This window comes from Dermacentor silvarum, chromosome 10 (assembly GCF_013339745.2).
Source record: "Dermacentor silvarum isolate Dsil-2018 chromosome 10, BIME_Dsil_1.4, whole genome shotgun sequence".
Lineage (NCBI taxonomy): Eukaryota > Metazoa > Arthropoda > Arachnida > Ixodida > Ixodidae > Dermacentor > Dermacentor silvarum.
In genome coordinates, this window is record NC_051163.1 from 3,619,256 (window position 1) to 3,635,591 (window position 16,336).

General features: G+C 48.9%; 1 protein-coding gene across 1 annotated transcript in view; it reads left to right on the forward strand.

The window, feature by feature from the left end:
* LOC125940825 (uncharacterized) overlaps nucleotides 1–16,336 on the forward strand; it is a 63,137-nt gene continuing 46,801 nt past the window's right edge. Inside the window, exon 1 of the mRNA XM_049657422.1 lies at nucleotides 1–1,555. Within this exon, the coding sequence (XP_049513379.1) occupies nucleotides 457–1,555 (1,099 nt within the window). The 5' untranslated portion in view covers nucleotides 1–456. The remainder of the gene's footprint in view (nucleotides 1,556–16,336) is intronic.

Sequence of the window (16,336 nt, forward strand, 5' to 3'; positions counted from 1 at the left end):
GTCCACGTTCCTGAAGGCATTTGCCTTCCAGACTACGTGTGCCGCGTCCTTGAACTTGGACCAAAATTTGGGATAGGCTCTAAAAGGACAAATGCCGAGCTTCTTTCTGTTGTACGTCAAGTTTCGAAGCGGGTTCCTGAAGATGAAGCACATAAGCTCAATTCTGAGGGAGTGAATGTCCTGAATCGGCATAAGCCTTCATCCTGTGGTCTTCCGGTGAAACGTGTTTCATCCTTTCTTAAAGATCACTCTCTCTGTGTCCTTTCCGCGGATAAGGAGGGCGGGTTTGCTCTATTTTCACGCGAGTGTTTCTTTAGAAAAGCTAACGATGCTTTGTCAGCCGTTTTTAATGAGCATAGGTCAGTTTCCTTGGCTAAAGTAAAGGCACGTGCGGTGCAACTTTGCAAGAACCTGGGTCTTGATAAACTGCGCAAAGGTATCGAAAAATCTGATAGCATGTCATTAGATGTATTCTTCAGTGCCAAAACACACAAGGAGGGGATACCTTTTAGAGTCATCATTTCGGAGCAAGGCACGTGGCAAAAGCAAGTCGCTTCCTATCTAAATGACATGTTGAAACGGCTGGAAATAAAAGATCCATTTCTGGTAAAGAATTCTAATGAAGTGATTGAATTTCTCAAGGCCCACGCAGACGTTGGGTTGAAAGCCTTTTCAGTTGATGTGACAGATCTATATTATTCCTTGCCACATGATGATTTGTTACGTTGCGTCGAGGAATGCATTGATGAATACGGATCCGTTAAGTTTTCCTGTGAAGCTGGTATCTCCGTCGACAATTTTCTAGAAATGCTTAACTTTTATCTCTGTTCGACATTCATTCAATGGAATAGCATTCCCTTGTTACAAAAGAAAGGAGTCTGTATCGGCTCCTGTCTTGCACCGGTGTTAAGCGATTTGTTCTTAGCAAAAATTGACCATGGCCTGTCCCATCGCCTAGATTTTTTTAGCAAATGCGTGCAAATTTTTAGATATGTAGATGATTTTATTGTGTTCCTGGATTGCTCCTTTGAGCAGCTACAAAAAGAGAGTGATGACATCGTATCAGCTATACGTAATTGTCTTTCTCCCCTTGTAGTGACTGTCGAAATGCCTGCTAACGGTACCATTAGGTTCCTAGACGTGAAATTAGTGTTCACTGATCACCGCACATGTTGGTGTTATGCACCCAGAGCTAACAAAGCGCTTTTAGCATTTCATTCTAACCATTCTAAACTGATAAAACGTAGTATTACTAAGATGTGCCTCAATAACGCACTTGATAAGTCCTGCTGCCATTTAGTGCCATCCAGCTTCAACGAACAAGTTTCAAGGCTTTTAAAGTCCGGTTACCCAACTGATGTGTTGGTGTCAGTCGCAGAGGGTGTCCTTCGACGCAAGAAAACCAGTATTGGTTCTTCCAACGCGGATGCTAGGCCTCCTTTTCAGAAGCGTAATGTAGCAGTTATCCCTCATATCCATCAAGTGTCGCACAATCTGAAGAAACTAGCTGCTCGGGACAATGTACAAGTTGTTTTCTCAGCACCTAGCAAGCTGGGTACGTTATGTAGGACTACTGACCCGACTGAGAAAGTAAAGAAAAGCTGCAAAAAGCAACACAAGAATGTGTTCACCGAGTGCAGATCGGGCGTAGTTTATCGCATTCCGTTGAAGTGCGGCCGATGTTACGTTGGGCAGACGGGACGCTGCGTAAATGAACGGCTCAAGGAGCATAACTACAAAGTTAACAAAACGCCTTCAGATGGTTTTCTTGCTATTCATTGCCATAACTGTGGGTGTATCCCTCTCTTTGACAAAACTCAGATAGTTGGAAGTAGCAAGTGTGAACTAACCCGTCTAATAATCGAGAGTGAGCAGATAAACTATCATGGTGACTCTTGTATTAGTAAGACTTCCCTAGCGTTGAGTGACAAGGAACTTGCTTTTTTGCGCATGTACAAGTAAATTTTCATTGCTCTTTGCACGCCCTGTTTTTGTCACCCTGCTCCCCGCGAGCAATGTGGCTCACGTGGTCGGTGACGTACTTCCATGGCACTATATTGTTCAGCGTGGTCAAGGCAATAAACTTCATTGTTGTGAGTAGCGCATGTGTGTCCGTACGTCTCCTTCTTTGTCCTCGTCCTTACTAAGCGCTGAAATACAGCCTTCGAGGAAACAATAGACGACAACCACGTGTACACTCGGAAAGCATTTATTACGACTGCAACTAACACTTCAAGCAGGCCAGCTAGCTATAGGTGACATCGCTGAGGGTTCCCTCGAAGAGAATAATACACTAGGTAAAGAAGGGCTTCCGACTTACCAACTGGGGAATACGGGGGGGCCGCGGCGTTTGCCGCGGCAAGAACGCGGTTGACTAACCACGTGCGGGAATACGGGAGCGACGGCGGAGACTTCCGCCGAAGCCGCTTGCTGGAGACCAGAGAGACCCGGGGATCTCACGTGACCCACCCGGCGGCGCTGATAGCGCTTTCCTTCCGCGCCGCCCGCGGAAGGAAAGTTTCCCCTCTCCCAACTCTCCCTGGCACGCATGCGCTTGACGCGACGTTCGCTGCCCGTGCGGCGGTTATGGGACCCAAGGACTGTACCCGAGGGTTCCCACATCCCGCCACCTTTAAATATTGCCCTACGGCGGAGAAATCGCTGGAACGACGGCATTGACAAAGTATCCGGGCAGATGCGATTGTAACTCCGGCAGGAAATGTCCAAATCCACGTAGATTGGCAGCACTGTCCTGTGTGGCGGCCGTCACAGTGGTTGACGATGATGGGGGCTGAAGATGGCTTGCCCTCAAGATGCGCGCCGCAATGTCCTCCCGGGAACAGCGGGTCAGGACTTTCTCGAAGCGGCGCGCGCGCCGGATCGATGAACCTTGCACCGACGCATCCTCGTGGGAGTGTATGATGGTGAGCCTCCCTCATGTGGCTGCCATGTGCTGCTGCATCGGGCCGCGAACAGGGAGGGGCCGAGACAGCATGCAGGGACGTGGACCATGGCAGCAATAGCAAGTCGAGGCGGCTTCACTCGTTCTGCAAATTCGCTCAAATGCACTCCACAAACACTTAAAATTAAGGCAGTAGAGGCCTCCGCAGCGTCGGCCGTCTGACACGATGCTGAACCACCTGTCTACCGCATAGCTTTATGCGGCAACGACAAAAAATACAAAAAACAATCCAGTTCGTTTGAATGAAGGTATTCGCTTCGACCGAATTTTTCCGGTCCGATACAGCGCGAAAAAGGGCGATGCTCGCATGAACAAAGCGCTCTCTGGTCCCCCGAGATTTTCCGCCCGCAAAATATTGGGTCCATCTGAACAAAATAAGCTTTCTATTTCGAACGAGGTTTCTCCGCTCGGGCGAGTATAGTGGAACTAGCGAATCCGGTTGCACCCGCTAAATGTCACGGCATGGTCGTCTTCGAACATGCGACCGGCAGCTCTGCAGAGCCTTAGGCCTAATCGCGTCCATGACGGATACCAATGCCACAAAAGACCCATAAAGGGTTCCGATGAGCCGCCGCGAGGAGATGCAGGCCTAGCTAAGCGATCCCCGCTCGCTGCTCAACACGCAGCTTTCGAGCAGACTCCTGGGACTGCGCCCCGCTGACGTCCTAGCCAGCGTTTCTGGCGCCCGGTTCCCAGAGCCAAAGATACAGAAAGGAGGCTATTTACATATGTACAGGGAAAATCGACCACCGCGTCGGCTGCTGCACTCACTCGCTTCGGCCGTACTCTTAAAAGAAAACTTGCTGCAAATCTCAGCGTCTACACGAGTTCGGTGGCACTGGTGCAGCGTTAACTCGCACTCAAGAAAGCACATGTCCAATCTAGCTAGCAATCACGCCTTTGGGTGAGGCCTAACGCTGGTCCGGACAAAGCCTCCTCGCACCGAACCGATCGTCGTCCGGTTTTCCAAGAGCTTGCCCCACGTTGGGAACTCCAAAATGTCGGGATATGGTGGGGATCGCCGACGGCCCTCTGCCTCGACACACCGAGCCCCGCGGTTGGCGTATGCCTGCGCATCAACCGCGGTCCGGTACAAGCTCGAGGAAACAATAGAAGACAACCACGTGTACACTCGGAAAGCATTTATTACGACTGCAACTAACACTTCGAGCAGGCCAGCTAGCTATAGGTGACATCGCTGAGGGTTCCCTCGAAGAGAATAATACACTAGGTAAAGAAGGGCTTCCGACTTACCAACTGGGGAATACGGGGGGGCCGCGGCGTTTGCCGCGGCAAGAACGCGGTTGACTAACCACGTGCGGGAATACGGGAGCGACGGCGGAGACTTCCGCCGGGAGACTTCCGCCGTCGCCGCTTGCTGGAGACCAGAGATACCCGGGCGATATCAGCGGGATCTCACGTCACCCACCCGGTGGCGCTGATAGCGCTTGCGATTCCCGCGCGCCGCCCGCGGAAGGAAAGTTTCCCCTCTCCCAACTCTCCCTGGCACGCATGCGCTTGACGCGACGTTCGCTGCCCGTGCGGCGGTTATGGGACCCGAGGACTGTACCCGAGGGTTCCCACACGCTTCAACGGAAACTAAGCGGTGAAAGCGCAGCGCATACAATGGTAGGAGCCGTGTTGCAGATTACTTTCAAGATACGGTGCGCATGACCGCCCACCGCCGCGCAAAGTACAAGTAAGCAGTTGCTCACAGAGTAGAAGCCGCACCCCCCCTCCCTCCCGCGCTGCCTTCCCGATTTCCTCCTTTTGCCTGCGAGATTCCAGTTTCCCGTTGCCCCAGTCACAAGATATGCATTTGGTGCCGCAGCACAACGTCCGTCCCCCCCACTCCCATCGCCCCATGGCCTTTCGCACAACATAAGACGCCGCGTTTGCTCTACGCCGTGCGTTCACTCCCTGTGTAAGAGCGCATCCCTCGTATGCTATCACGCGCACATACAGCATACAGCACACAGCCACAATTTTATCGTCCTTGGACTTTATACGGAACCTCACGGCGACGCCGACGACAGAAATCCGCTTGGAGTGTCCATGTAATTGCTCTCGCAAGTACGAAAATACTGAACAGCTTTTAAGACGGCCAGAGCTTCCTTTTCTGTGGTGGAGTAATTGATCTCAGCAGGCTTCAGAGTATAGCTATAATACCCCACAACGTGATGTTTCGTTTGATCAGCTTGCTTTGAGGATTTCTCATATAGAACTGCACCGGTTGCATAGTGTGACGCGTCTGTGTTCAGCACGAAAGGCAGAGAAAAATTCGGTATTCGCAAGATCGGGTCCGACGATATTAGTTTTACCAGCTCACAATAGGCACCTTCGCACTCCTCGTCCCATTGAAAAGGCATGTCCTTCTGGGTTAAACGTGTCAGACACCTTGTTCTCAGGGCACAGTCTTTGATAAACGCCCGGAAGTGTCCTGCTAAGCCAAGAAAAACACGTAGGGAGTGCATGTCGTACGGCTTTACCAACTTGGAAATTCTTTCTACCGATTCTTGCTTAGTGCTTTTAGTGTGTCCATCGAACACCCTGCCTAGAAATACCACTTTTTCTTGAAAGAACGCACTTTTCTTGAAGTTGACTTTGAGTTGGGCAAGGCTGAGAGCGTGAAGAACTTTTGAAAGATGGCTACGGTGCTCCTCCTTTGTCTTTGAGTAGATGATAATGTCGTCGATGTACACATTGCAAAATGTGCCCAAGTAAGGTTTCAGAATGTCGGTCATAATCTTCTGAAACCACGCAGGGGAGTTTTTCCAACCAAATGGTAGGCGGTTGTACTCAAACAAGTCAAATGGGGTTATGAACGCGGTGTACTTTTTCGTCTCTTCACTTAGTGGAATCTGCCAAAAGCCCTTGCAGAGATCTATTCGTGAAAAGCAATGGCAACCACCAGTTTCGTCAATGATGTCATCGATTCTCGGCATTGGATAAGGTATCAAATCCGTTTGACGATTGAGAGCACGGTAGTCTGTACAAAGGCGGAACGTTCCGTCTTCTTTTGGCGCTATGGTTATAGGAGAAGCAAATGGGGATACAGAAGGCCAGATGATACCTGCGTCCAACATTTCTTGCAACTCCTTTTTCAGCCACACCTTTTTATCTCTGGACATATTATAGAAGGCTCTACGAACCACTGTTTTATCTGCGAGCTCAAAAGGAACGACATGTGATTTCATCGCTGGAGGATAGCTGCCCATGCATATAAACTCTGGGTGCGTAGTCTTGATGTCTTCCTCGTTGAAAATCAGCGTTGATACGCTAGTTTCGTCACCAGGACCTTCTGTTTTTATGTTGTCTTCGGCCATTACTTTGTCGTCCCAATAGAGGTTTATCTTCAGTTTCTTCATGTCTGGGTGGGACAAGACAAAATCATAGGTGACATTGGGAATTGCCAATACGTCACTGGTAATAGAATGTCCTTGGAATTCAATAGCCAGGGTTATCCATTCGCTATGCATGGTCACTGACCCATCGTAGGCTTGGACACGCAACGTTCTACCAGCATGCAAACGACTAGCGTCCACTCGACTCTTGTTGATAATTGAGACAGAAGCCCCACTGTCAACAAGGGCCTTGACTTCAATGCCATCTACCTGAATGGGAGCATACAGTAAGCTTGACGACACCAAATACATGGTCTCACAGTAGCTCTTTTTCTCGGGATTTTGATCCACGGCAGTCAGTTTATGTGGAAGTAGTCGGTCGTGAACTACAGTAACTGGTCCTTCACCATCATCACATTCATGATCGATGCTTCCCACGTGTTTGCTTATGAAGCTTTCTTCACGCTCGGATGACGGTAACGACTCTAGATGTTCACTCAGGTTATGAGAATCAAGTTGTTCTGTTCTGCCACCTGGTTGTCTTTTCAATGGAACTGTTGACACTGTAGAATGTAGAAAGCTCAGAAGGTCATCAAATGTTCTTAGACCTTTCAGCTGGACTTGACTACGGATTTCGATACACAACCCTTGCGTTACCAAAGCTACAACTGCACGAGACGCTAGCTTCGGTTCTGCAGAATACAATAGGCGACGCTTCTCAATACAGTACTCAAGCAGAGAGCCACATGTACATCTGAACCGCAGTGCAGCATCCCATCTTTCTACCTCATTGCCTTGGAAAGCAGCTAAAAAGTTGCTTTTCCACAGTTCCCGACATGTTGGTTCATGATCCATTAGGTGCACATCATACCATTTTCTGGCGATAGCTCTCAAATAACGGCGCATATTCAAAATCTTGGTGTCGTCGGAGTGCCACATATTCTTGTCACAGGCGTACTCGAAAAACCACAGCCAGTTGTGCACACTTTGCGAGTCTCCTTCAAAAACATCCGGCTCTACAATATATCGTGCTGATTTCTCTTGATGAAGCGTTTGGACAAAAGTTCTCATTATTTCACTTTGTTGCATCGTTTGCCTTTGCAGTTCTTCTATAACAGTCAAGACCAGGCTCACCTTCTCGCCGGGAGTTTCCTCTTTGAGGGTGCCGCGGCGTATGGGTTCCAGAACGAGTTCGCTCAGTGTCTGGAGCTGTAGGTTCACTGTCACCGATCCTGTTTGCACCAAGACAATGAATGGCTCATACCCCCTTAGGCAACATTATGGATCACTGAGCGAGCATGGCTAATTCAAGCTAGTAATGTAAGGAGCAGGATAATTGCACTGATGTGCCCTGTGAACTACGTGCCTATCAAGTAACACCACAGCAAGATTTTCATTAAAACTGTATTGTATATAATTTGTAGATTGCTAGGCTTTTATTTTTTATGTTATGTATTAAAGGGGCCCAGCCCCTAAAGCACTTCTTATCGAAGTCTAGCAATGCATTTGAAGTTAAGCTAGACTATTTCACAAATATATTGCAGCAAAAAGTACTTCAATGCGTTCTGTAGAAGTGGAGTTATTGGCAATCAAAGATCACCTTTGATCCCCTTCGCGGTGCTCCCGCTCTTTCTTCAATGCCTTGCATTGCAAAGTCTACGCTACGACAAAGCGGGGCTTGCCCACAACGTTCCGCCAACCGACTGTCACCGCGGCACGTAGTTCAAGTTGATTTTGGGTGTTCCCGTAGACGCCACTATTTCCGACTTTGCCACCTATGACGCGCCAAACGTTGTCTTCAGCAAGCAAAATCGTCGCGGCACCCCGCGGCGGCCGCAGTACTTATGCTCCATAGCAGACCCCCGCAGCTGCATGCAACTGTAGTGCGTATGTGCAGCGTTTGCTTTGTGTATGAAAGGGCTGGAGTGCACGCTCGTGCTCATGTGCTCCAGTCTGGCTGCACTACGTGGTGCAGTCCTCCACGATCTTGATGGACAGATAGAAGCCGCATCAAACCTGCACATTTTGACATGCTCTGAAATGTCATACAAAGTGATGTTTGCCAAGGCACCTAACCAGGAGCAGCCAGGAGAGAGCGTGTGATGGCCAGCCTACGCATTGTCTGACCTCAACTTTCATGTGGTTCGAGGCTAGTTGAGTGTTCAAAACTAATAGATATTAGCGAGACTCGATCGCTATGACCCCGATAAGCAGATTAGCCAAAGTTTAATTGCTATGCAGGCAGCCGTGGCCATGAGCGAGCAGGCGATAGCCGGGTTCTTCCGTAAGTACGTAATCTTTATTGAAATTCGAAAGCACATTTTCGCTTACTTCCGCCTGTTCAGCTAAGCTTTAGAGGCTCATACGTGTCGGCAGTGGTGGTGGTGGTGTCACGTTGAAGAGTGGACCGATCCAGTTGATAGTGTAGAAAGGGTCAAAGCTCAATGGCACATACCCCTGTGGGCTTGGGAACCTGTAACGCGCCCTTGAACTACCCTTGTGACACGTGGGACCCAAAGAGACAAAACCACCAGCCCTTCTGCTGTCGAGAAAATGGGGATAAGCGAAGCTTGTCTTCCGATTCTAGCCTGAAGGCTTCCGAAGCCCAGGCGAAACGTCAACGAAAAGCCGTGGAACCCCTACTTGCGGGAGCGCGATGTTGAGTCCAAACGTCAGCGAATAGCCTCTGACCCTGAGTTTAGGGCAAAGGAAGCGGAACGCCTGAGACAGTGTCGTCTTGCCACAAGCTTCGCTTACCCCCATTTTCTCGGACAGGAGAAGGGCTCTGAATTTTTATTAAACTGCGTCAATTATTATACTGTAAAATTCCGAGCAAGCGCCACCCCCTCAAGCAAGTCGAAATTACCGGAAAAGTTAAGGGGGGGCGCTATCCCGGAACAGCACCAAAATTCAAGATGGCTACGACAAAATTTTACCGCAAAAAAAAAAAAAGGAAGCGCTGTGGGAATGGCATTAAAATTTTATTGAACATGAACTTTATTAAGCCAAAGATTTGTTAGTGGTGTTTATCACTCTCAAAACCACCAAAAGAACTACAGAAAGAGTGCATTGACGCTGCACCGATGCGTCGCCGCGACCGGCGAAACGAACATTGGTTATGCAGCTTCTATTCCAGGCAAATTATGTCTGCAAGAGTAAAGTGACACGTAATGTTCACTTTATTAATAACCATGTCCACGGTGAAACGTTTAGCACTAATGAGAGTTCCGATACAAGTCAAGCTCAGCTGCAGTGCATGGCTACCGACAGAGGACAGCGAACCGCGGCTCAGCCATGCTCGCATCGCAGCTGGTGGCACCGCAAATATCAGCATGTTTTCTTCATCGTGTGAAATTATTGAGAGGAGAGGGTAAAGCGGCAATGACGGTAACAAAACATTGCTGCTTGGGAGCGTCAGCAATTCGTTCTGAAACGCCGTCTGCTACAGATTCGAAATGAACTGGAAAAGGCCTAGCGACGATATCGGTGGCGAGTGATTAGCAGCCACGACGCCAAAGCGCAGCCGTGACCACTCCTCTGTCGCCGAGTGGTCACGTTGCTGTGCCGCAGGGAAATCCTCTGTGCCGTGGGAGAGGCAGATCTCGCCGTAGGCCGGCGGTCCGTGAACTACAGACCACCAGCCGCAGTTCGCCCCGATGCGCATGTGTGCCCACTGGGGCGCCTAAAGTCCCGAGAAAACAATATCTAGAGACTTTAGGGGCGCCGGGTGCGACCATGATTCGATGAAATGGCTCATCGGGGCACCGCGATACGCACCGGTGCGATTTGTCGAATTTGCCATTATTTCGTGGACTGGATGCGGCAGGCCAGTGTTGGTGCAGAGCGGGAAGTGGAGGCGCTTTCCCGGAACGGCGCAAAAATTTGAAGTTGGCAGTGAAGTTAGGGGGGGGGGGGGGCTCTTGCACGGGTGGGGGCGCTTGCTCGGAATTTTACCGTACAATGTAAAAGTAGGAAGAAGCAGACTGATCCAAACACCCTTTTAGGGGCGAAGCACCTTTGGGCCGAGCCTTGTCCCTTCCTCGTCGTCGTCCGTCGCTCTGGTTTGCATGGAGTCCGCTAGGGGCGCTGCGGTGCACAGGAGCGTTCGTTCCTGACGCATGCTCTCTTTCTCTCTTCAGCCATGGATGATAACGGTCGCTTCTGATAATGGCGCACCTGCTATAGATGAAAAGACGAGAGTGGCAGCTCAACTGCAAGTGGAGTCGAGGGCTCGGAAAGCTGCTGCAGCACGGCAACGCAGACAACAAGCAGACCCGGAGTCTAGGGCGCGGGAACCTGCAGCAAAATGGCAATGCCGGCAAGCAGACCCGGAGCTGAGGACTCGCGAAGCTGCAGCAGCACGACAACGGCGGCATGTGGACCCAGAGCTGAGGGCTCGCAAAGCTGCAGCAGTACGGCAACGCCGGCAAGCGGACCCGGAGCTGAGGGCTCGCGAAGCTTGCGCTTGAACCAAGCATCGGCGCCACCAACCTCAGGTAGAGAACGGTTCCGTCGTTTTGCCGCCGCTTCCCGCGCTCTCACCGCCTCTGGGTCCGCTTGCCGGCGTCACGCTTGAACCGAGCATCGGCGCCACCAACCTCAGGTAGAGAACGCTTCCGGCGTTTTGTCGCCACTTCCTGCGCTATCGGCACCTCTGGGTCCGCTTGCCGGCATCCGGGGATTCCCGGTTAACCGAATGATCCCCCGGTGCTTCGCCCACTTATCATTCACTTCGTCGATATGCGGTCTTTTTTTTATTATTGTCAGCTATCAGCCAATAGCAGCTGTCTATAAAAATCTTGCATATGACGACATATGCGAGCCGCTTGCAGCTTCGAAGCAGGTAAGAGGAAGGCCTCATTTGATAAGAGAGTGTTTGAGAAAAAGGTGGCATCACGCAAAATGACTGCGAAATTCGCCGGAGATGTTCACGGCAGTGTATGCTATCTGTGGACTGCGTTCTTTGACCCCTTAAGGCTTAAATATGTGAATTATAAATGTGTGTTGTGTCTGCATTGTGTCCCTGTCTGTCTCCCATCTGCTGGAACCCGTCACACAGTGTCACTGGCAATGGAAAGCTAACTATATTACGCCTAAATGTGAAGAAGAAAAAAAGAGACGAATCTGTTTAACTAATTTTACTAAATTTTTCTGCAGAAAAACTTACTGACCCTTGCTCTTTGCAGCGAAATAGCTTGCAGGAGTCTGACACTTTCATGTGAAAGCTGATGTAGCTGCGGCTTCCACGTTCAAAGGAAAAGAATGGCAAGTGATGATATGTGGAAAATATTTACATAAATTGGTCATTTTTGGAGCTACTAATGCTGGGTTATACAGTATAATCTCGTTAATTTGAACTCCAAAGGGACTGGAAATACATTAAATTAAAATGGGGTTCGAAAGAAGGCGAGCACCTTTAAGTAAAGTGCCGAATCAATTGTGAGGTACAGCGCGCAAAACCATCCCTGGGCTGCATTGAAAAGGTCTTATTTTTCTTCCATCAGCGCGCATATCCGTATAAGTCCAAGTGTGATAAGATCATGCCTGTCAAGCCGCTTGCTGTGAGTGTGAGCTGAGAAGGATGGTGGCTCAACTTCCTCCCGCACGCCCAATGTTGATAGACTGCACAGTAATGTGATCAAGCGCTCGATAGGAGAGAAAAATGGGGAGCCCGCATAGGAACATGATCAAGCACGCACTGGGGGCTACTGCGTGCTCCTTTCAAGCCAGATGGGAAAGGACGGCATGCACCTCCCTCATTCTTCTTACGGTTGTGGGGTCTCACACAGCCCGGGCTCTTGGGACAAAGGAACGACAACACAGTAGTGCTAACAATCAAAAGGGCATTTATTGCACCTTTCATACACTAATACACGCTAGCCGAGTTACAATGCATAGAAAATTCACATGGGCGCGCGACAAATCAACTAAGTCCGACTCACTGCGACCGCATAGCAAGCGAATATGTACGCCCCATGATATGACACCATCGCCTAGTCGTTCACGTGTACTGTCACCGAACGGTGGCGCGTTCGAACGATCCGTGTTCGTCCATACCGGTGCCCTCCTCCTAGCCACTCGAGACGGTCTCGCGATGCGTGGATCGGCGCATGCGCGGGACGTCCGCATCGCTCACCGACCCCAACCCGAAGAGGAACAGCCTTCTCCCTTTTGCGCCCGCGTAACCCCCGCCGTCAGGTGGCGTTAGCAGTGCAACACTAGCGCCATCTCTCGTAATATGCTGCAATTCCGCCGCCCTAAAGCTACACGGCGAAGCCGGATTACAGGAGACGGGGAAAACATCAGGGGACGCGTGAGAGTCGCGCATCCGCACACGGTAGCTAGCAACGCATCCAGCCTTCGCCTTTAGCTCAGGTTTGCCAGAAAAGTGGTCCATAGGAGTGAAAAATTCTGTTTGAAACAACCGTTATGCGTTTTTTAGAATTCGAATTGGTGGGAGCTTTTTACAGCGAAGCTATTAAGGGTTAGTTCCTCCAGGATCGTATTCGCATGTAGAAAAAAACTATTATCAGCATTAGCTCGAGCGTCGTCGTCGTCTTCCGCAGCTAGCTCATTGACCTCGGTTTGCGCTCGTGCCGTGAGATGCCGTGCCATTGCTCCCGCGTTCGTCGTCGTCATCTGCTTTCACAGCTAGCTGTGTTGCCACTAATCATTCCAGCATAGAATTTCACTTCTCTTCTATCGTCGTAATCGCGAGGCCGTGTTTACGGGGGTATGAGTCATACATGAGCAATTGACGTGTCCTAATGCATTTGAGCAATGCTACCGTGAACATGCTTAGGAAAGGGCTCGTAATCAACGTACCACTTCTAGCGTGAGGGCTTCCGAAGCCCAGGCGAAACGTCAGTGAAGAGCCACCGACCCCGAGTTGCAAGAGCGCGATGTTGAGGCAAAACGTCAACGTCGTCTTGCCCTCCAGGAACCCAACAACAGTGGTTCACGCCTCGGCAACGGTCCCGCCAACTTCCCCAGTGAGACGGCCAGGTTTTAACGCAACTTTCTCAACCAGAATATTCATGATAGACACGTTTGGTTAGGTTATGCCCAACAACAATATGCCATATGCGATATGGGGCAATATTCACTAGAACAGACCCACCATAGTCACAGCTTCACTGGCTTCCATCTTTACAGTAGTCAAAGGGCTCTGAATTTTTACCATTCAAATACATATGACTTTTGAATATGATTTCAAATTATCGGGATTTCAGCGTATTATGTTTTTCTCACATTTGGCTTGTAGCATATTTTCACAATCAGCCATTTTTTTAATGCAATTTTATTGCGATAGCAATTATATGGACACTTCAACCGGATTTCTGCCGTCGCCGTAGCCGTCGCCGTGAGGTTCCGTATAGATAAAATCTGCACCGCGCGCCATATGCCCGAGCGGAAGCGTGCGAGACGCGCGCTATCACGGAGAGCGAACGGACTCAATCTCCCACGCGCAAGCAACGAAGCGGGAAGCCAGCGCCGGAGGGAGCGGGGGGGGGGGCAGTTCTACTCTGCCAACAACCGCGCTCGTCGCTCGACCGCACCGTCTCTTATCTCTCCCACGCGCAAGCAAGGAAGCGGGAAGCCAGCGCCGGAGAGAGCGGGGGGGGGGGGGGGGGGGGGCGCATTTCTACTCTGCCAACAACCGCGCTCGTCGCTTGCCGCACCGTCTCTTATCTCCACACGGCTCTGACCTTTATGCACTGTGTATTCGCCGCTCAGTTTCTGTTGAAGCGATAGACCGCACGTACCTTCGCCCGCTGCAGCGTATGGGCTTGCTGCCAGCGTTTTGACAGTCGTTGTCTGCAGTCATTCAGTGTGATCTATTCATGTTTGTTTGTGCGCGCTCACACCACGCTTGTTCATTCAGTTAGTAATAGTCGGGCCACATTTTCCAACGCACGCTACACATGTAATGCTGCCCGGATCGGCAGTGCAGCGCTACAGGTGTGTCCCTTCGCACGCGCGCTGCCCACGGGAAGCGCTTCTCATCAACACCACTGTTTCACACGCGCCTTCTCGTGGTCATCGAGTCTCTCTTCATGTCGGTCTACTTATGCCGCAGCACACCTGCTTACTTAATCAGCTCATGTTTACTACAATTCATATTGCTACCAAAGCCGCTCACCTTACTTCGTATGACATTGCTGTGTTGCTATCGCATTCATTGCTTCGCCCTTAGGGCGAAACTGTGACATTTTTTTCAACCAGCTCTCCCAGAAATGGTATAGGGGCTATGACACGATGCACAAAGACTCGTGTTTAAGATTTTTCAAGCGTGTAGCTTTAGAGAGTGTGCAGCGATGTCTTAAGTGACCCGCAGACAATATAGCAAACACTTTGCTCACCTTGGATATTCACGAAGAGATGGGATACCAGGAACCAAACAAAGTGGAACCTGCAAGTAGGTGAAGAAAATGTGTGTCTCTCATCACAAGTGACACAATTATTAGGCAGTCTGAGCGTGGCCCCTTACATGCTGTGCATAAAACAAGTCACAGAAACGCGATGCCCAATAAGGAGGGACAAGACACTTAAGATAACTTTGATTTTTTTAGACAATTTGAATGAAATCTGCATAGTTCATGTATTTTTACCAGCTCACATAAAAATGCTAATTCTTTTTCTCCTATGATGAATATTATTATGATATTGAAAACAGGATATTCTTCATTTAGGGTCTAATTAACTAATTAACAGCAACTTGCATGGCAAAATACAGCACAAGGAATCAATTCTGAATGTTCATAGTGTGTCACAAGCTACAAGTCGTCGTTTTAGGACAATTTTGAAGCGACGTTATAGGTTGTCGAACTTAGTCTTAAAGAATGCCCACCTTGATACTAGAAAATTATCAAGAGCGCTTCCTCGCTGCAGCAGATACTCACATAGTTAAGACATTTATGCCTATTTCTAGTGTTTTTTTTAAACAGACTTAGCAATTTGGCGTCCTTGTGGCAATGTCTAGGGACGTTTAAAAGATGCAGGCTAGCTGCTTTGGCATACTTCCTGATACATTCCTGCACCTAGGACCGTATATTCTAATCATCCCATTTATGAACACCATTCTTACTCTTTGTCATTGGCTAGGACACATTCATTATAGTCAGAATTGGCCACTTGATAATTACAATGAGGGAAGAAACATTTTAGTTTTTGGAGCAGATTTCCGAGCAGAAAAAATGTCCCTTTGGAACAGCTATTGGTGTTTTCAGAGCAGATGGCAAAATATGTCGTACGACTCCTGGAGTTAAAAGCATTACCGAAACGTCTCATAAACATTATTATTTATGAAGCATATTGCACATACAATAATCAACAAAAATTTTAAGAAATAAACAATTAAGAGGATTGGTTATCGAAAACGCAGTAAAATGAGCTATATATTGAAAATACCAGTACTTGTCGCAGAAATTAGATCAAAACAGTAAACCTGAGCACCACATTATAAAAGTAACTACAATCACATATAACCGTTGCCAAAGTAGCAGTTCATAATCAGTATGAGATTGAATTAATCTCAGTCACCATCACATTTCCCCAAAATAGTCTGCATGTCAAGTTCAAAAATACAGCTAAATGAGCTATAATTTAAAATGCCAGTTCTTGTGGCAGAAATCAGATCAAAGCCGATAAAGCGGAGTATCACAATGTAAAAGTGATGAGTCACATATCACAGTTGCCACAGCGGACAGTTGGTAATCAGTACGATATCAAATTTCCCAGCGCTGTTTCGGAGCACGTTCGGAGCAGTTACTAACAAAAGTGACAGTTTGGAGCAGCATTTAGCAGCATTTCTCTTTTGGAGCAATTGAAGCAGCACTTCCATCACTGTAATTAGCATGACGGACTTGAGATCGCTACAAAATACGGCCGCTGAAATTGGGCAAATGTTAATACCAGCTACATAAAGAAATGAAAACAGCTGGTGAATGGTTCCCATTTTGCTTCTGCATCTTGTTGAGCACTGTCATTACCGGAAACCCACACATATGTATATTTAGCCCAGTCTGAA